Source organism: Ranitomeya imitator, chromosome 1, assembly GCF_032444005.1.
Source record: "Ranitomeya imitator isolate aRanImi1 chromosome 1, aRanImi1.pri, whole genome shotgun sequence".
Taxonomy (NCBI): domain Eukaryota; kingdom Metazoa; phylum Chordata; class Amphibia; order Anura; family Dendrobatidae; genus Ranitomeya; species Ranitomeya imitator.
Window position 1 is genome coordinate 417,899,942 of NC_091282.1, and position 19,134 is coordinate 417,919,075.

At 43.0% G+C, this 19,134-nt stretch overlaps 1 protein-coding gene across 2 annotated transcripts in view; it reads right to left on the minus strand.

The window, feature by feature from the left end:
• VPS13A (vacuolar protein sorting 13 homolog A) overlaps positions 1-19,134 on the minus strand; it is a 320,730-nt gene that overhangs the window by 250,067 nt on the left and 51,529 nt on the right. For both annotated transcript variants that reach the window (XM_069763032.1, XM_069763023.1), the window contains exons 8-11: positions 18,240-18,299; positions 17,132-17,212; positions 3,950-4,007; positions 1,326-1,453 (exon numbers count right to left, since the gene is read on the minus strand). In XM_069763032.1, coding sequence (XP_069619133.1) covers positions 1,326-1,453; positions 3,950-4,007; positions 17,132-17,212; positions 18,240-18,299 — 327 coding nt within the window. The remainder of the gene's footprint in view (positions 1-1,325; positions 1,454-3,949; positions 4,008-17,131; positions 17,213-18,239; positions 18,300-19,134) is intronic.

Here is a 19,134-nt window from a genome sequence, read left to right on the forward strand (position 1 = left end):
ATATGGGGTAAAGCTGCAGGGAAGCACCTAGTGCCGTCTCCCTACCCAGGCCCTGTGTCCCGCAATATGAAGATGATGGTGCTGAGTAAACCGGCATCCAGGGCGACACGTGCAGAGGGCGGCAGAGCTGCTTAAAGTGGGGAAAAAAAGATGACTGCCAAGAGCTCGGAGGTAGTCTTGCAAGGAGCGTCAAGCACCAGTAATGGGGGCGGAGCCTCCGGAGTGATGTGAGCTTACCGGGATGCGGCCTACACAAGGCCGAAGCCGGGGACTAAACTTATGGCTTCATCCGGCGCGGACCGCCAGAAAAAGTGCTGCGGAGCTCTGTGGGGACCCTGCTGCTATGGAGCCCTCGTACCGCCAAAGAAACGACCCCTCCCGATGCACTTACCCCTATAATGCAGGTCAGCGCTGTGTCCGGGGCAGTTAGGACGGTGCAGGGTTGGAGGAGCCTCCATCCACCATCCCCTGAAAGGGGGGTGGAGAGGAATCGTCCGCCTCCTTCCATCATCCGATTTCAGTGGTGATGCAGTGGGGGCTGCACGGATGCCACAATGGAGAGTGCCTCTGAACAGCCGAGGGTAAAACCTGTGGGCAGGACAAAATGTCCGGCAATATCGCCTGGCTGCAGAAGAGGATACTGGAGGTACCACTCCAGTGCTTGTCTGAAGAGAGGGGGAAGATCGGTGCCCTTGAAGGTGCCCGTCGCCCCTAAAATCAGCTCAGGCAGTGGCTTCCCACGTCGCAGGAGAGGATACGGTGAGGCAATACTCCAGTGTTCGCCTGTTGTTGGTTTGGGGAGATCAGAGCCTTGAAAGCTTCCTTCGCCCCTTCGTCCAGGTAAATGGATAAATTGTGGGAAAAATCCAAAAAGCTCTGGTCTGAATAGCAGACCCAGTGTGCCTCCCACGAACACTAAGCTTGAACTGGGTCTCTGGAAGCCAGCATGAGGGTGTATACTGCAGGGGAGGAGCTAACTTTTTTTGTTTCAACTTAGTGTCAGCCTCCTAGTGACAGCAGCATACACCCATGGTTCTGTGTCCCCCAATGTGGCGAAGGAGAAAACTACATTATTAAGGCTTCTGTCATCCATAATTCACAACTACCTGAATATATGCTCTCAATGTGTATTAAAAGTGAGTAAACTGGCTTTATGAGACAATCAAGCAAGCCCAGAACAATAACACTACAGCCAACCGCAGGGTGTGTATGGCAGATAACAGGGCCGTGGTGCCAATACCACGTCCTTCATTCATGCAAAGTAAGCAGACGTGGCCTGAGAATGGGGCAGTGCCTGTCATGTGCTACCATCACTGATTTATTACCTGCGGTTTATTAAATTCCATGGCTATATCCTGAAGGTTAACAGCCAGATCTATTTTGGGGGAAGAAAAGTCAAAATCTGCACGTGGATTCATACGGAGCTTTGCTCTTCCTGAAATTGGACGGAACACTGAAAGAAAATGGAAAGATAAAATTAAATTGTATCATTCTGTAGGTTCTGTAGGCTTGAGGTAAAAAAAAGTTGAATTTTCAGCTTGTGTTTCTATGATGCCAAGTATTGTAATTTAAAGCTCATGTGTGAAAATCTGTGTTTCTGTGTGTTACTAGCATCCTTTAAGGTCAATACTATTTTCATAAAAGGCATAATGACTGGGGTGCTCATAGAAATCTTGGAGCCCCACAAAAAAGCATTCTGCAAAAAAAATACCAAAAACTAGTCTGACATTAAAACAGTGCCTACGCAGTCACAAAGGGCATACCTATCAACTTCTACAGACAGGGAGTGAGACATGAATTGCAACACACACAAAAAAAATGCCCCTAATGACTGTTCCCACTCACTACGATACCACTTTCAAAGCCCCCATACAGTACGATACCCCTCTTTCAAGCATGATATCCCCCAAATGCACCCCCATCCAAAAACAGTATGATATCACCATAGTGAATGACCCCACACACAATTTGCTCCCATAGTACTCCCTCCAACACCGAATGATGCCTTGCCAGTGTCCCTAATATAATATGAAGCCTTGACAGTGCTCCCGCACCCATACATATTATGATGCCCCCAATGTCCTCCAACGCTTTATGGTGCCCCCAAGTTTCCCACAACACAGTATGATACCCCACAAGTATAATGCCCCAACTCAGTATGATGCCCCTACAAACATCCACAGTTCCCCCTAACTATGAGGCCCTTGTAGTGCCCCACACTTACCCCAACTGTGACCCTTAAACAGTATGACGTCCTTGTAGTGCCCCTCAGTTCAGTATCACACCGCATTCAATATAGTGTGATGACCTACAATGTTCATAACAGTATGATGCCCTAATAGTGCCCCCCCAACTTAGTATCATGTCTCCATAGTGCCCTCAACATAGTGTCATGCCCCTCTCCCACACACATTATGAGGCCTCACAGTACTCAGTACTGACTGACAAAAATAAGAAGAAGGAAAAAACCCAAAAAAACAAAATAAAATCTACAGCTATTCACCTAACCTTGTTCCCCAGTGAGCTGCTTTAATTTGTGCTGTTTGTGGCTCAGGGCAGCAGGCGCGATCTAGTGATGTGATCGCGCACACTACGCCAAGACACGCTGAAGGCTTCCATTGGATTCAATTGTATCCACTTCCTGAAGATGAAGATACAGTTGGAATTGAGACAGCGGGCTGGCGAACAAGGTGCGGAACAATGAAATTCATTTGAGATTTTAGAAAACATTTACCTGGAAAAGTGTTTTTGTGGATTTTCAGATTTTTAAAAATACTGCTTGTGATCAGGTATATACTATATACAGGGGAGATGACATACAGGTATAAACTGAGGGGAAACAGAGGTGTGAGGTGAAAATGAGTGGTGTGAGTTGAAAATGAAGAGGTGCAAAATTAGATGAATGAGGGAAAATAGTGGAGTGACCAGAAAATGACAGGTGTGAGGGGGAAAATGAGAGATGTGAGGGGGAAAATGGGAGGTGATGAGGAAAATGAGACGAGAGAGGGGGGAAAATGGGAAAATAAGAGGTGTGAGGAGAAAATTGAGAGAAGTGAGGGAAAAATGAGAGGTGTGAGGAGGAAAATGAGAGGAGTGAGGGGGGAAAATGAGAGGAGTGAGGGGGGAAAATGAGAGGCTTGAGGGGAAAATAAGAGAAGAAGTGAGGTGCTATAACTAACCAGTTAGTTACTATGCCTGGGCAACGCCAGGCTCTTGAACTAGTTCTTAATAAAAATGATAAAGAAATTGGCATTTGGGAGTTATTGGTTGGGGGAGGGGGTTCCTATGCTCTCACACTGTCCTGTCAGTACTGACTATACATGGGCCTTTGTCAAGGAGAAGGATAATACCCAACCAGCTGTAAATGTATTCATTCATTTCTTGGAGGAATGGCACAACACGTTTCTTTTTCGAAATGATAATTAGTGGTGAGCTCAAGTGCTCCTTACTCGAGTTTGCCAAGGATGCTTGGGTATGAAGAGTAGCGCGAGTGCTCGAGAGAGATGTTCGCATCCCCGCATGCAGAATGAGTGCATAGATAGAAAACCCTGTTTCACCATGCAAAAATATTTATATATATATATATATATATATATATATATATATATATATATATATATATATATATATATATATATATATATATATATATATATATATATATATATATATATATAACGTATTGGAATAGCAGGCAATAAGTGATTAAGTTCCAGCTCCTTAATATTAAAACGATAAATATAATACAGAACTGGAATTTACACAATTGCCATAAACAGCCCTCACTAGCAGCCAATCTAGGACCAGCTTTCATTTTTTCAAAGCAGATTTCTAAAAAAAAAAAAAAACATATAAAAGTTATCTTGTTACTATGGGCAACATTCAACAGTTTAGATTTTTTTATGCCCAAGTAACAATTCCACATGATTTAAGTTTATGCTATACATACCAAAATCATAACCATCAGGGATGACATTGTGAGCGGCCACGCCATACTTCAAAACACCCTAAAAAGCAATGTAAAGTATTATTGAGCACTCTCACCCTGTTATGAATGCCAAGTTTTTTGATACAGTTGATTTAAGGGGCTGGAAACCCTACTTGAGCACCTCTACTCACAAATCTATAGAGTGCCGTGTATCTTGTTCTTGTCACCCTATTGAAAGTTACGGAAGAATGAATCGCCATCCTAAACACTTATGGCATATCCGCAGCAAGGGCATGCTGCAATTTTCAGAACTTCCATTCATATGAATAGTCAGTTTCATTCCAAATAGCTGGAAAGACATCATACTACCCAGTCATTTGTACTGTATAATAAATGCCAAAAAAATAAAACTACTGTGGAATTGCGCTTTTCTTTCGCATTTTTGCTCCACTTGACATTTTTTTCTCACTTTCCAGTACATCCCATAATAAAATGTATAACTCGTCACACAAAAAACAAGCCCTCGTATGGCTATGACAATAGAAGAATAAAAAAGTGGGAGGAAAAAACAAAAATGCAAAAACTGGATTACTGGATTTGTGGTGAGGTGCACGGAGGCGCTCGCCACTTTTGAGATGTTCCTGATTCATTAAGAGGCATTCGCAACTTAATGAATCACGAGCCTCCTACTTGAACCTTTCCCCTCAAGACTGGCGTGAACAATACCATTCTTGATGAATCGGGGAAATATCACGCCAATTGTATTGATTGCATGGATTTAAACAAAAAGGTTAATTACTATTACTAAGAGTTACAATATTAATAATCTCTAATCTAAAGAGTATGACAACAAAGGTGGGGGAAGGGGCAATTTTCCTATACCATTTTTTTTTAACTGTAAATTTTTGTTAAAGCTTTCACAAATTTTGACAAATGAGAATGAATCATTAAGACAAACTTTTACAATACAGAGAATAAGAAACAAAAAGAGCCAGATTGACTCTCTGACCAAAATACAACATGGGCAAAAACCAGATATAATAAATGTAACCTCAAATAGACGAACAAAAAGACAGGACACACACAAGGAAGGGAAGAGAAGGGGAAAGGGTGAACTCTGAAAGGAGGGGAGACCAAAAGTACTAGGAGTGGCCTATTCTGTCCTCTGAGCCCAATAGTAATCCCAGGGAGTCCAAACCGAGTTCTCCACTGTCGCACTTAGAATCGCCGTCATATATTCCATCCTACAGATGTCAAATTAACTCTATAGAGTAAGTGTGGATGGGAAGGCATGGAAATGTTTCCTATACCATCTTAACAGTCATGATTTGTTCTGTAGAAGTAGGGGTAACGTACCTGGAATGGAATATAAACTTTGGTGTCACGATATGGTATGAAATATCATAAGTAGTTCTCTTGCTAGCCTGCGTGGGCTAAGCCCCCCTTCTTGGAGTGATGCTGCAACAGTTTGTAGCTTCAAATTCCTGACTTTCAACTCCCAAGCCCCCCTTCCCTTTCATTCAGCCAAGAGCTGCTTTGCCAATGTACTGGGGAGTTTTATGGCCGAGAGGCATTTACGACTAGGCTCAAATTTTCCTCTAGCAGAGAACTGTTTAGAAGTGTCTAGAAGTTTCTAGGATCCATGAAAGATTCTTTGTTTGGTTTTTGTACGATATTATGCACAATGTTTACGTTAAGAACACGAAAATATATATTCGTATTCCCACTCGGTGTATCTACCCATCCCTTGAAACTCGGGCTTCTAACTACGTCTGGTAAAGAAGTAGGGTTTTCTCTGTAAATATGTATCCAAGATAGGACATATTTGATCTCATTAGAATGCTCACGTTAATCCGAGATGAATGATGAGTTTGTTAGGACTATGACATGTTTTGTAGCGGAGTTATCGAAATTAGATATAGATTAGAATAAAATGAGTTAACTGAAGAGGTAGGAGGGACGAGGTGATCCAACCCCTTTCTGGGATGTTACAGGCTTGGCTATAACTGTCTGCACACATCCCCAGCTTTCTTCTTGTCCTATTTTCCTGGAAGAGCTGAGCACATCCCATGAGTTGGGACGTATGGAAAGCTGCACCAGCCTGGGGGCCTGCCATGCTTTGAACATGTGAGTGTTATCTTTTCTCCTTTATTCCCTTTATGTTATAATTACCCGTGTACATATTTGCAATTGTCTCATTTGTAACATCTTTATAAAATATTTTTGATAAAGCACTGCCTAATTTTTATGGAATATAATATTTAATATTAGTTCGTTCTCCTGTTCTAAACCGTACCCTAAGTCTTCTGAAGGGAAATACGCTACTGTTACTGTTGTGTTGGGTTAGCTTCGGACCCGTTTAATCGAAGCTGGTGGCAGCGAGAGTGTGCTGACTGTTGAGTGATGCTGTAGCGGCTGCGGCGTTGATAATTATTGTTCCTGCCTGAGTGGGAGTAGTTTATCGCGTCGCTGCAGCGTGCCCAATAGCCAGTACATAGCAGGCAGCCTTTCTGGCGACTAATTACCCAGGGTGCAGTACCTAATCTGACCTGAGAGTAAGAGGGGCGCCAGAGAGCTGCAAGTGTTAAGTGGAACTGTAAGCGGGATATACATAAATCCCTGCAGTTTGTGGTATATTGAAAGCAGTGGGATACCTAGAATAAGCCCCTGCTGTAAACTAAGAGGTCAATAGCCTTGTGTGTGTTTTCTCATCACATTGTTAGCAGTGGAGGGATAACTAAGATAAGCCCCCCTGCACATGTGATAGCCGTCTGTTGGCCTAAGGTCACCCCAACCCGTGACGTAGGGGTGACGGTCACGGTGTGAATCGTGACGAATTGGTGGCAGCGGTCAGGGAATCCTGACATTTGGTAATATTGTGTATTTAGGACATTGACAGATTATATTAATGTGCTTTGTTATCATTAGTATTAACCCCTTCATGACCCAGCCTATTTTGACCTTAACCCCTTTACCCCCAAGGGTGGTTTGCACGTTAATGACCGGGCCAATTTTTACAATTCTGACCACTGTCCCTTTATGAGGTTATAACTCTGGAACGCTTCAATGGATCCTGGTGATTCTGACATTGTTTTCTCGTGACATATTGTACTTCATGACAATGGTAAAAATTCTTTGATAGTACCTGCGTTTATTTGTGAAAAAAACGGAAATTTGGCGAAAATTATGAAAATTTCGCAATTTTCCAACTTTGAATTTTTATGCAATTAAATCACAGAGATATGTCACACAAAATACTTAATAAGTAACATTTCCCACATGTCTACTTTACATCAGCACAATTTTGGAACCAAAATTTTTTTTTGTTAGGGAGTTATAAGGGTTAAAAGTTGACCAGCAATTTCTCATTTCTACAACACCATTTTATTTTAGGGACCACATCTCATTTGAAGTCATTTTGAGGGGTCTATATGATAGAAAATACCCAAGTGTGACACCATTCTAAAAACTACACCCCTCAAGGTGCTCAAAACCATATTCAAGAAGTTTATTAACCCTTCTGGTGCTTCACAGGAATTTTTTGAATGTTTAAATAAAAATGAACATTTAACTTTTTTTCACAAAAAATTTAATTCAGCTCCAATTTGTTTTATTTTACCAAGGGTAACAGGAGAAAATGGACCCCAAATATTGTTGTACAATTTGTCCTGAGTATGCCAATACCCCAAATGTGGGGGTAAACCACTGTTTGGGCGCATGGCAGAGCTCGGAAGCGAAGGAGTGCCATTTGACTTTTCAATGCAAAATTGACTGGAATTGAGATGGGACGCCATGTTTCGTTTGGAGAGCCCCTGATGTGGCTAAACACTGAAACCCCCCACAAGTGACACCATTTTGGAAAGTAGACCCCCTAAGGAACTTATCTAGAGGTGTGCTGAGCACTTTGACCCACCAAGTGCTTCACAGAAGTTTATAATGTAGAACCGTAAAAATAAAAAATCATATTTTTTCACAAAAATTATCTTTTCGCCCCCAATTTTTTATTTTGCCAAGGGTAAGAGAAGAAATTGGACCCCAAAAGTTGTTGTACAATTTGTCCTGAGTACGCTGATACCCCATATGTGGGGGTAAACCACTGTTTGGGCGGATGGGAGAGCTCGGAAGGGAAGGAGCGCCGTTTGACTTTTCAAAGCAAAATTGACAGGAATTGAGATAGAACGCCATGTTGCGTTTGAAGAGCCACTGATGTGCCTAAACATTGAAACCCCCCACAAATGACACCATTTTGGAAAGTAGACCCCCTAAGGAACTTATCTAGAGGTGTGGTGAGCACTTTGACCCACCAAGTGCTTCACAGAAGTTTATAATGCAGAGCCGTAAAAATAAAACAAAAATTTTTTCCCACAAAAATTATTTTTTAGCCCCCAGTTTTGTATTTTCCCGAGGGTAACAGGAGAAATTCGACCCCACAATTTGTTGTCCAATTTGTCCTGAGTGCGCTGATACCCCATATGTGGGGGGGGAACCACTGTTTGGGCGCATGGGAGGGCTCGGAAGGGAAGGAGCTCCATTTGGAATGAGGACTTAGATGGAATGGTCTGCAGGTGTCACATTGCATTTGCAGAGCCCCTAATGTACCTAAACAGTAGAAACCTCCCACAAGTGACACCATTTTGGAAACTAGACCCCCTAAGGAACTCATCTAGATGTGTTGTGATAGCTTTGAACCCTCCCAAGTGTTTCACTACAGTTTGTAACGCAGAGCCGTGAAAATTAAAAAAAAAAATCTTTCCCCCCAAAATTATTTTTTAGCCCCCAGTTTTGTATTTTCCCGAGGGTAAGAGGAGAAATTCGACCCCAAAAGTTGTTGTCCAATTTGTCCTGAGTACGCTGATACCCCGTATGTTGGGGGAAACCACCGTTTGAGCGCATGGCAGAGCTCGGAAGGGAAGGAGCGCCATTTGGAATGCAGACTTAGATGGAATGGTCTGCAGACGTCACATTGCGTTTGCAGAACCCCTAATGTACCTAAACAGTAGAAACCCCCCACAAGTGACCCCATATTGGAAACTAGACCCCCCAGGGAACTAATCTAGATGTGTTGTGAGAACTTTGAACCCCCAAGTGTTTCACTACAGTTTATAACGCAGAGCCGTGAAAATGAAAAATCTTTTTTTTTCCCACAAAAAATATGTTTTAGCCCCGAGTTTTGTATTTTCCCAAGGGTAACAGGAGAAATTGGACCCCAAAAGTTGTTGTCCTATTTGTCCTGAGTACGCTGATACCCCATATGTTGGGGTAAACCCCTGTTTGGGCACACGGGAGAGCTCGGAAGGGAAGAAGCACTGTTTTACTTTTTCAACGCAGAATTGGCTGGAATTGAGATCGGACGCCATGTCGCGTTTGGAGAGCCCCTGATGTGCCTAAACAGTGGAAACCCCACAATTATAACTGAAACCCTAATCCAAACACATCCCTAACCCTAATCCCAACAGTAACCCTAACCACACCTCTAACCCAGACACACCCCTAACCCTAATCCCAACCCTATTCCCAACCGTAAATGTAATCTAAACCCTAACTGTAACTTTAGCCCCAACCCAAACTGTAGCCCTAGCCCTAACCCTAATCCTAACCCTAGCCCTAACCCTAGCCCTAACCCTAGCCCTAACCCTAGCCCTAGCCCTAACCCTAGCCCTAACCCTAACCCTAGCCCTAACCCTAACCCTAACCCTAGCCCTAACCCTAACCCTAGCCCTAACGCTAGCCCTAACCCTAATGGGAAAATGGAAATAAATACATTTTTTTAATTTTTCCCTAACTAAGGGGGTGATGAAGGGGGGTTTGATTTACTTTTATAGCGGGTTTTTTAGCGGATTTTTATGATTGGCAGCCGTCACACACTGAAAGACGCTTTTTATTGCAAAAAATATTTTTTGCGTTACCACATTTTGAGAGCTATAATATTTCTATATTTTGGTCCACAGAGTCATGTGAGGTCTTGTTTTTTGCGGGACGAGTTGACGTTTTTATTGGTAAAATTTTCGGGCACGTGACATTTTTTGTTCGCTTTTTATTCCGATTTTTGTGTGGCAGAATGACCAAAAACCAGATATTCATGAATTTCTTTTGGGGGAGGCGTTTATACCGTTCCGCGTTTGGTAAAATTGATAAAGCAGTTTTATTCTTCGGGTCAGTACGATTACAGCGACACCTCATTTATATCATTTTTTTATGTTTTGGCGCTTTTATACGATAAAAACTATTTTATAGAAAAAATAATTATTTTGGCATCGCTTTATTCTCAGGACTATAACTTTTTTATTTTTTTGCTGATGCTGTGTTGCGGCTCGTTTTTTGCGGGACAAGATGACGTTTTCAGCGGTACCATGGTTATTTATATCTGTCTTTTTGATCGCGTGTTATTCCACTTTTTGTTCGGCGGTATGATAATAAAGCGTTGTTTTTTGCCTCGGTTTTTTTTTTTTTTTTTTTCTTACGGTGTTTACTGAAGGGGTTAACTAGTGGGCCAGTTTTATAGGTCGGGCCGTTACGGACGCGGCGATACTAAATATGTGTACTTTTATTGTTTTTTTTTTTATTATTTAGATAAAGAAATGTATTTATGGGAATAATATTTTTATTTTTTTTTCATTATTTTGGAATATTTTTTTTTATTTTTTTTTACACGTTTGAAAATTTTTTTTTTTTTACTTTTTTACTTTGTCCCAGGGGGGGACATCACAGATCAGTGATCTGACAGTTTGCACAGCACTCTGTCAGATCACTGATCTGACATGCAGCGCTGCAGCCTTCACAGTGCCTGCTCTGAGCAGGCTCTGTGAAGCCACCTCCCTCCCTGCAGGACCCGGATCCGCGGCCATCTTGGATCCGGGGCTCGAGCAGGGAGGGAGGGAAGTAAGACCCTCGCAGCAACGCGATCACATCGCGTTGCTGCGGGGGGCTCAGGGAAGCCCACAGGGAGCCCCCTCCCTGCGCGGTGCTTCCCTGCACCGCCGGCACATCGCGATCATCTTTGATCGCGGTGTGCCAGGGGTTAATGTGCCGGGGGCGGTCCGTGACCGCTCCTGGCACATAGTGCCGGATGTCAGCTGCGATAGGCAGCTGACACCCGGCCGCGATCGGCGGCGCTCCCCCCGTGAGCGCCGCCGATCGCGCTGGACGTACTATCCCGTCCATGGTCATAGGGGCCCACCCCACATGGACGGGATAGTACGTCCGATGTCAGAAAGGGGTTAATGCCCTGGCCATTTTTCGCAATTCTGACCAGTGTGCATTTATGAGGTAATAACTCAGGAACGCTTCAACGAATCCTAGCGGTTCTGAGATTGTTTTTTCGTGACATATTGGGCTTCATGTTAGTCGTAAATTTAGGTCAATAATTTTTGCGTTTATCTGTGAAAAGAGTGGAAATTTGGCTAAAATTTTGAAAATTTTGCTATTTTCAAACTTTGATGTTTTATTCTGTTAAACCAGAGAGTTATGTGACACAAAATAGTTAATAAATAACATTTCCCACATGTCTACTTTACATCAGCACAATTTTGGAAACAAAATTTTTTTTTTGCTAGGAAGTTATAAGGGTTAAAATTTGACCAGCGATTTCTCATTTTTACATCAAAATTTACAAAACCATTTTTTTAGGGACCACCTCACATTTGAAGTCAGTTTGAGGGGTCTATATGTGGGCTGAAAATACTCAAAAGTGATACCATTCTAAAAACTGCACCCCTCAAGGTGCTCAAAACCACATTCAAAACTGGACCCCAAAAGTTATTGCACAATTTGTCCTGAGTACGCCGATACCCCATATGTGGGGGGAAAATCACTTTTTGGGCGCACGACAGGGCTTGGAAGGGAAGGAGCGCCATTTGACTTTTTCAATGAAAAATTGGCTCCAATCTTTAGCGGACACCATGTCGCGTTTGGAGAGCCCCTGTGTGCCTAAACATTGGAGCTTCCCCACAAGTGACCCCATTTTGGAAACTAGACCCCCCCAAGGAGCTTATCTAGATGCATAGTGAGCACTTTGAACCTCCAGGTGCTTCACAAATTGATCCGTAAAAATGAAAAAGTACTTTTTATTTCACAGAAAATTTAATTTTAGCCTTATTTTTTTCATTTTAACATGGGCAACAGCACAAAATGGATCCTAAAATGTGTTGGGCAATTTCTCCTGAGTACACCGATACCTCACATGTGGAGGTAAACCACTGTTTGGGTGCACGGCAGGGCTTGGAACGGAAGGAGCGCTATTTGACTTTTTGAATGAAAAATTAGCTCCAATCGTTAGCGGACACCATGTCACGTTTGCAGAGGCCCTGTGTGCCTAAACATTGCAGCTCCCCCACATGTGACCACATTTTGGAAACTAGACCCCCCAAGGAACTTATCTAGATGCATAGTGAGCACTTTGAACCCCCAGGTGCTTCACAGAAGTTTATAACGCAGAGCGGTGGAAAAAAAATCATTTTCTTTCCTCAAAAATTATTTTTTTGCAAGCAATTTTTTATTTTCACAAGGGTAACAGGAGAAATTGGACCCCAAAAGTTGTTGTCCAGTTTGTCCTGAGTATGCTGGTACCCGATATGTGGGGGTAAACCACTATTTGGGCACACGTTCGTGCTCGGAAGGGAAGTAGTGACGTTTTGAAATGCATACTTTGATAGAGTGGTCTGCGGGCGTCACGTTGCGTTTGCAGAGCCCCTGATGTGCCTACACAGTAGAAACCCCCCACAAGTGACCCCATTTTGGAATATAGACCCCCCCAAGGAACTTATCTAGATGTGTGGTGAGCACTTTGAACCCCCAAGTGCTTCACAGAAGTTTATAACGTAGAGCCGCGAAAATAAAAAAATCACTTTTTTTCCCCACAAAAATAAATTTTTAGCCCCCAATTTTTTAATTTTCCCAAGGGTAACAGGAGAAATTAGACCCCCAAAGTTGTTGTGCAATTTTTCCTCAGTACGCATATGCCCCATATGTTTGGGTAAACCACTGTTTGGGCACACGTCGGGGCTCGGAAGGGAGGGAGCACCATTTGACTTTTTGAACGCAAGATTGGCTGGAATCAATGGTGGCGCCATGTCGCATTTGGGACCCCCTGACGTGCCTAAACAGTGGAAACCCCTCAATTCTAACTCCAACACTAACCCCAACACACCTCTAACCCTAATCCCAACCCTAACCATAACCCTAACCACAACCCTAACCCCAACACACCCCTAACCCTAATCCCAACCCTAACCACAAGCCTAACCCTAACCCCAACACACCCCTAACCCTAATCTTATCCCTAATTCCAACCCCAACTCTAATCCCAACCCTAAGCCTAATTCCAACCCTAAGGCCCACGTTGCGGATTTGTGTGCGGATTTTTCCACACCATTTTTGAAAAACCTGCAGGTAAAACACACTGCATTTTACCTGCAGATTTCTGCGGCTTTACACCTGTTGATTCCTATTGAGGAGCAGGTGTAAAACGCTGCGGAATCCGCAAAAGAATTGACATACTGCGGAAAATACAACTAAGTGTTTGCGTGCGGTATTTTCTGCACCATGGGCACAGCGGATTTGGTTTTCCATAGGTTTACATGGCACTGTACAATACATGGAAAACTGCTGTGAATTCGCAGCGGCCAATCCGCTGTGGATCCGCAGCCAAATCCGCACCGTGTGCACATACCCTAATTGCAACCCTAACCCTAGTTCTAACCCTAGCCCTAACTCTAACCCTAACCCTAGTTCTGACCCTAAGCCTAGTGGAAAAATAAAAATAAATATATTTTCCTTATTTTATTATTTTCCCTACCTGTGGGGGTGATAATGGTGTGGGGGGGTATTTACTATTTTTTTTATTTTGATCACTGTGATAGGTTGTATCACAGTGATCAAAATGTACCGGCATCGAATGAATGAATCTGCCGGCCGGCTCGACGGGTGCACTGCGCATGCGCCCGCCATTTTGGAAGATGGCGGCGCCCATTGCTGAAGACCGCCGGCATCGGGAGGGACGCCAGGATTCGGGAGGCACAGAAGGAGTGAGATCGGACAGCGGGGGGGACGGAGGACAGGCGGGGGGACGGAGGACAGGCGGGGGGACGGAGGACAGGATGGGGGGGGCAGAGGACAGGACAAAGGAAAGAGGAGGCCTTAAGGCATCGGCAGATCGCCGCTGTCAGTCGTGGCGGGGGTGGATCGGGGTCTCCAGCCATGGCCGATTATATTGCAGCATCGGCCATGGCTGGATAGTAATATTTCAGCAGTTTGACTGGTGAAATATTACAAATTGCTCTGATTGGCTCTTGAAAGTGAAACAGCCAATCAGTGTGATAGTAGCCACGTGGAGGCAAAGCCACACCCCCTGGGCTGAAGTACCACTCCCCGTCCCCGCAGATCCGGTGAAATTTTAGTTAACCCTTTAACCCAATCTGCAGGAACGCGATCCTGCCATGACGCCACATAGGCGTCACAGGTCGGAATAGCACTGACTTTCATGACGCCTACGTGGTGTCACAGGTCGGGAAGGGGTTAAGTATCTCTTCTGTATCCATTCAGTACTGAGACTTTTAAATGTAATCTGTCAACAGTTTTTTGCTATGTAAACTGAGAGCTGCATGATGTAGGGGCAGAGACCCTGATTCCAGTGATGTGTCACTTACTGGGCTGCTTGGTGACAGAATCTCTGTTTTCTCTGCTGTACATGTGGCAATGGCCATAATTCCGAGCTGTAGATAAGCCCACCCCACACCCTGACTGGCAGCTTCTAGTGTACACTGTCAGCAAGCTTCCAATCAGTGGCAATTAGCTGGACTGGGCTGCACGTGAGATTTAGTTCTCTAGTAAACCTCCTGCTGATAAAACACAGATTGTATTGAAATGACCACACATAGCCTAGTAAAATGACACATCCTTGGAATCAGGCTCTCTACATTATGGTACTCGCAGATTACATAATAAAACCTGCCGATGGATTCCCTTCCAGGGTTTAGAAACCACATAAAAACTAAAGCTGACTATACACTTTAGACTTACATTGGCCAAACTAGCTGAATTTGGCTGGCCCAGCGGGGTTAAAGGGGTTGTCGGGTTAAAAACGATAAGTCTGCAGTCACTGTGTGTGACGGCAGACTTATGAATCCACCCAGCACATGCACTGTGCACTGCAGAGATTCACAGTTTTCACACCCGGGACCAGAGGGTATGTATGAGTTATACGTACCCCCAGCTAGTGGGTGTAGACTCGCTCCATACACTTGTATACACGTTTGTATGTATAACGCATACATACGCTCCAGTCCCGGGTCTAAAACTGGTAAATCCCTGCAGCACACAGTGCATGCACTGGGGGGGAATTCATAAGTCTGAAGTGAATGCAGACTTATCGGTTTTGACCGGACAACCCCTTTAATGTGTACAAATTATTCAGCCATTGTTCGTTCACTATATGTCAGTGAAGAAAAGTCTAGGTCATGATAAATTTTAACATGCCCAGTACTTTGCTCTCGAGTTAGATGATGCCAGTGGTCTCTGACAGTGGATTATTCCTCTCTCCCTATTAAAAAAAATTATGCAAGCTCAGCCATTTTAAGTGTTCGTTGACTGCAAATATGCATGGTTTTAACAGTAGTTTCAGTATGAAATTGTAATAATGCATATCAGTAAGGAAATTATATAAATAGAAAATTGCAGCAATGGTACAAGAAGATGACTGTATATACTCGAGTATAAGCCGAGATTTTCAGCTAATTTTTTTAGGCTAAAAGTGCCCCTCTCGGCTTATACTCGAGTGATTGTCACAGGGGGTCGGCAAGGGAGGGGGGAGTGGCGGCTGTCACATCATACTCACCTGCTCCCGGTACGGTCTCTGCACTTCTCTGCTTCTCCGATGGTCTCCGGCGCCCGCAGTTCTTGCTGTCTTCAGCGGTCACGTGGTACTGCTCATTAAACTAATGAATATGGACGTGATTCCACTCCCATAGGCGCGGCACGCATATTCATTACTTTAATGAGCGGTACCATGTAACCGCTGAACACAGGAACAAGCTGCTGGCGCCAGAGACCATCGTAGAAGCAGAGACCATGCCAGGAGGGGGTGAGTATGACTAGGGGGGGTGAGCCATGCGATATTCACCTGTTTCCGTTCCACCGCCGGGCTCTGTCTTGCGCATCCTCTGGCTGTGACGTTCAGGTCAGGCGGTGCGATGACGTGGTTAGTGCGTGCCCTCTGTCTGAACAGTCACTGCAGAGGCCCGGAAGACACAGCGGCGCGCAGCGGTGGAACGGGGACAGGTGAATATCGCAAGTGACGGTGTCTTGAGCAAGCAGCAACTTCAGCACCTGGCCCCAATAGCGCACCGGTGTCCCCGCCTGGTCAGGACACTAGCACACAGCGCCCAGCAATGAGGTGAGTATGTCATTATTTTTTTTTAATCGCAGCAGCATACGGGGCATATTATTCTATGGAGCATCTTATGGGGTCATCAACCTTTGTGCAGCATTATATGGGGCATAATATTCTATGGAGCATCTTATGGGGCCATCAACCTTTGTGCAGCATTATATGGGGCATAATATTCTATGGAGCATCTTATGGGGCCATCAACCTTTGTGCAGCATTATATGGGGCATAATATTCTATGCAGCATCTTATGGGGCCATCAACCTTTGTGCAGCATTATATGGCCATAATATTCTATGGAGCATCTTATGGGGCCATCAACCTTTGTGCAGCATTATAGGGGGCATAATATTCTATTCTATGGAGCATCTTATGGGGCCATCATTAACCTTTTATGCAATATTATATGGGGCATATTTTTATGGAGCATCTTATGGGGCCCATCATGAACTTTATGGAGCAGTATATGGGGCTCCTGATTCAAAATGAATATTCAAAAACACTTAACCTACTGATGTCTCAATTAATTTGACTTTTATTGGTATCTATTTTTACTTTTGACATTTACCAGTAGCTGCTGCATTTCCCACCCTAGGCTTATACTCGAGTCATTAAGTTTTCCCAGTTTTTTGTGGCAAAATTAGGGGTCTTGGCTTACACTCGGGTCGGCTTACTTGAGTATATATGGTAGGTTTCTTGTTTCTTTTTTTAAAAGGTAGATAAATTATAGTTACGGTATATACAGTTCTTGAGACATTGCAAGAAAGCACTTGTAACAGAGTTAAAAAACAAATAAATAAGGGGAGCATACGAGCCCATACCAAAGCTTCATTGTATGATCGGTGGTAATACATCTCAGATTTCACATTCCAGTAGGCAAACAGGTTGTCAAGACGTACAATCTAGAAAGAGAAATAGAGCCAAGTGGCAAATTTCAGTTTATGATCGAAACAACATACTGTAATACTAAAAAAAATAAGTTATGGTCTCTGGACGCATATGCAAACACCAGGATTTTAAGTTAATAAAATGCAAGTTTTACTGAAACTTTAATCACAAAAATGTCTTTCGATCTGATCAGCTCCTCCTGCTCTGTAACATCCTATCTGAAGATCAGATACCAGTTACAACACGATCGGTCCCCTTTAAGACAACTAATTTGAAAACCTGGAAGCTTCATCTGATCTAGCCACACATCGATTATTAGGACATTCTAATTTTTGCTGATTTTGTTCTTCTTCTAGGATCGATTTCAAAACAATTTTATGGATAGTGGGTTGCTTTCTCTTTGGAAAAGAAATACAATATTTTTTTTTCCCATTCTCTTTTCCGTTTAAAAGGGAAATTTAAAAAAAAATCACTGTTCATGTCTTCAAATCCAGGGGTTGTACAGTAAATTAAAATGGCATTCACCCACTGATATGGCGACCTATCTTCTCATCGTTCGACTGGTGCTTTTCGCAATCCTTAAAAAAGACCAAAACCAATGAAGAAAATGAATTCTGCCCTAATAAAATGTTTGTGACCAGATCGGATAAATCTTACAGGTCTTGAAATTAGTCAACTTAACCTTTTGATCCCCAATGACCCAGTCATCTTACAAATGCTTACGCGCTAATTTAATGTTTCAGGTCACTTTTTTTTTTAACCATAGAAGATACGTTTCAATTAACAGAACATGCCATTTAGGATCAAATTGATTAAAACTGGACTCAATTCTGAACGCATAGAGCACACAATGCATTTTTCAGTCGGGTATGCTCCGTAGACTTTTTGGCCACGCCTGGTCCTTTGTTCTCACAGGAGACAAGCTACTGGCATACACCACTCATTCCTTTCCACCTCCTGAAATAATCATGCACCCTGGAAAGAGGATTCCTGGCCAAACAAAAATATATAATTTGTTGGTGGCATATGATGCTGGATTACCTTGTAAAACAACTTGGAAGATTCATCATGTAGACATGGGTTCCAATTCTTATCAGATGTCTGTTAAAAACATAAACCAACATACCATTATTTTCTTATGATGTACAATAGATACCGAGAAAAAAAAAATCTAAATTCATAATAGTATTAAAGAGAACGTAAAGAAAATCAACAACTGCAAGGCTATCACAGGCAGATATTAAAGATGAATTACAGAGACATGGGATTGTAGACCCCATAACATGTTATTATGCTCTTACATTGACAGTGATGAAAACTGTTCTAGAAGTTTTGGTGGGTTTTATGCCAAAAAATGGTTTACAATCAATAGTTCATTTAAAGGGGTTGTTCAGTGAGAACAAGTTATCACCAATCCAGCTAGAAGTTGACAAAACGTTGCACTTTTATTCCCATTATTCTTTTCATGAATGGAGTAGCTGTGCGCATGCCTGACCGCCTCGCCATACATTCTCTATGGGGTTGCTGGAAAAGGCTTTATGTAGGGGAATGAATGGTAAGGCGGTCAGGTATTCACGCTGGCACTCCCTTCTAAATGGGGATAAAGGGCACTGACGATTGGTGCCAGTCACATTGAATGGACCTCCACCAACCTATAAGTTATCACCTATCCAGTAGACTTATCTTCAATGGACAGCCCATTTGATGGCTCTTTATCAAAACAAAACACAAAGAATTTGGCTTACTAGGATAACTTGTGCTTTTAGAGGCCATTTCTAGCATTATGTGTCAACATAAAAATGCAAATAAAATGCATTTATTCTAAAGAAAAAAATCTGTATTTACCAGCTGAATCACTATATCATCTGAATTTTTTTATTTTTCTTATTACAATTACCATATATTTTTTATCATCAGTACACTATTACCATGAAAA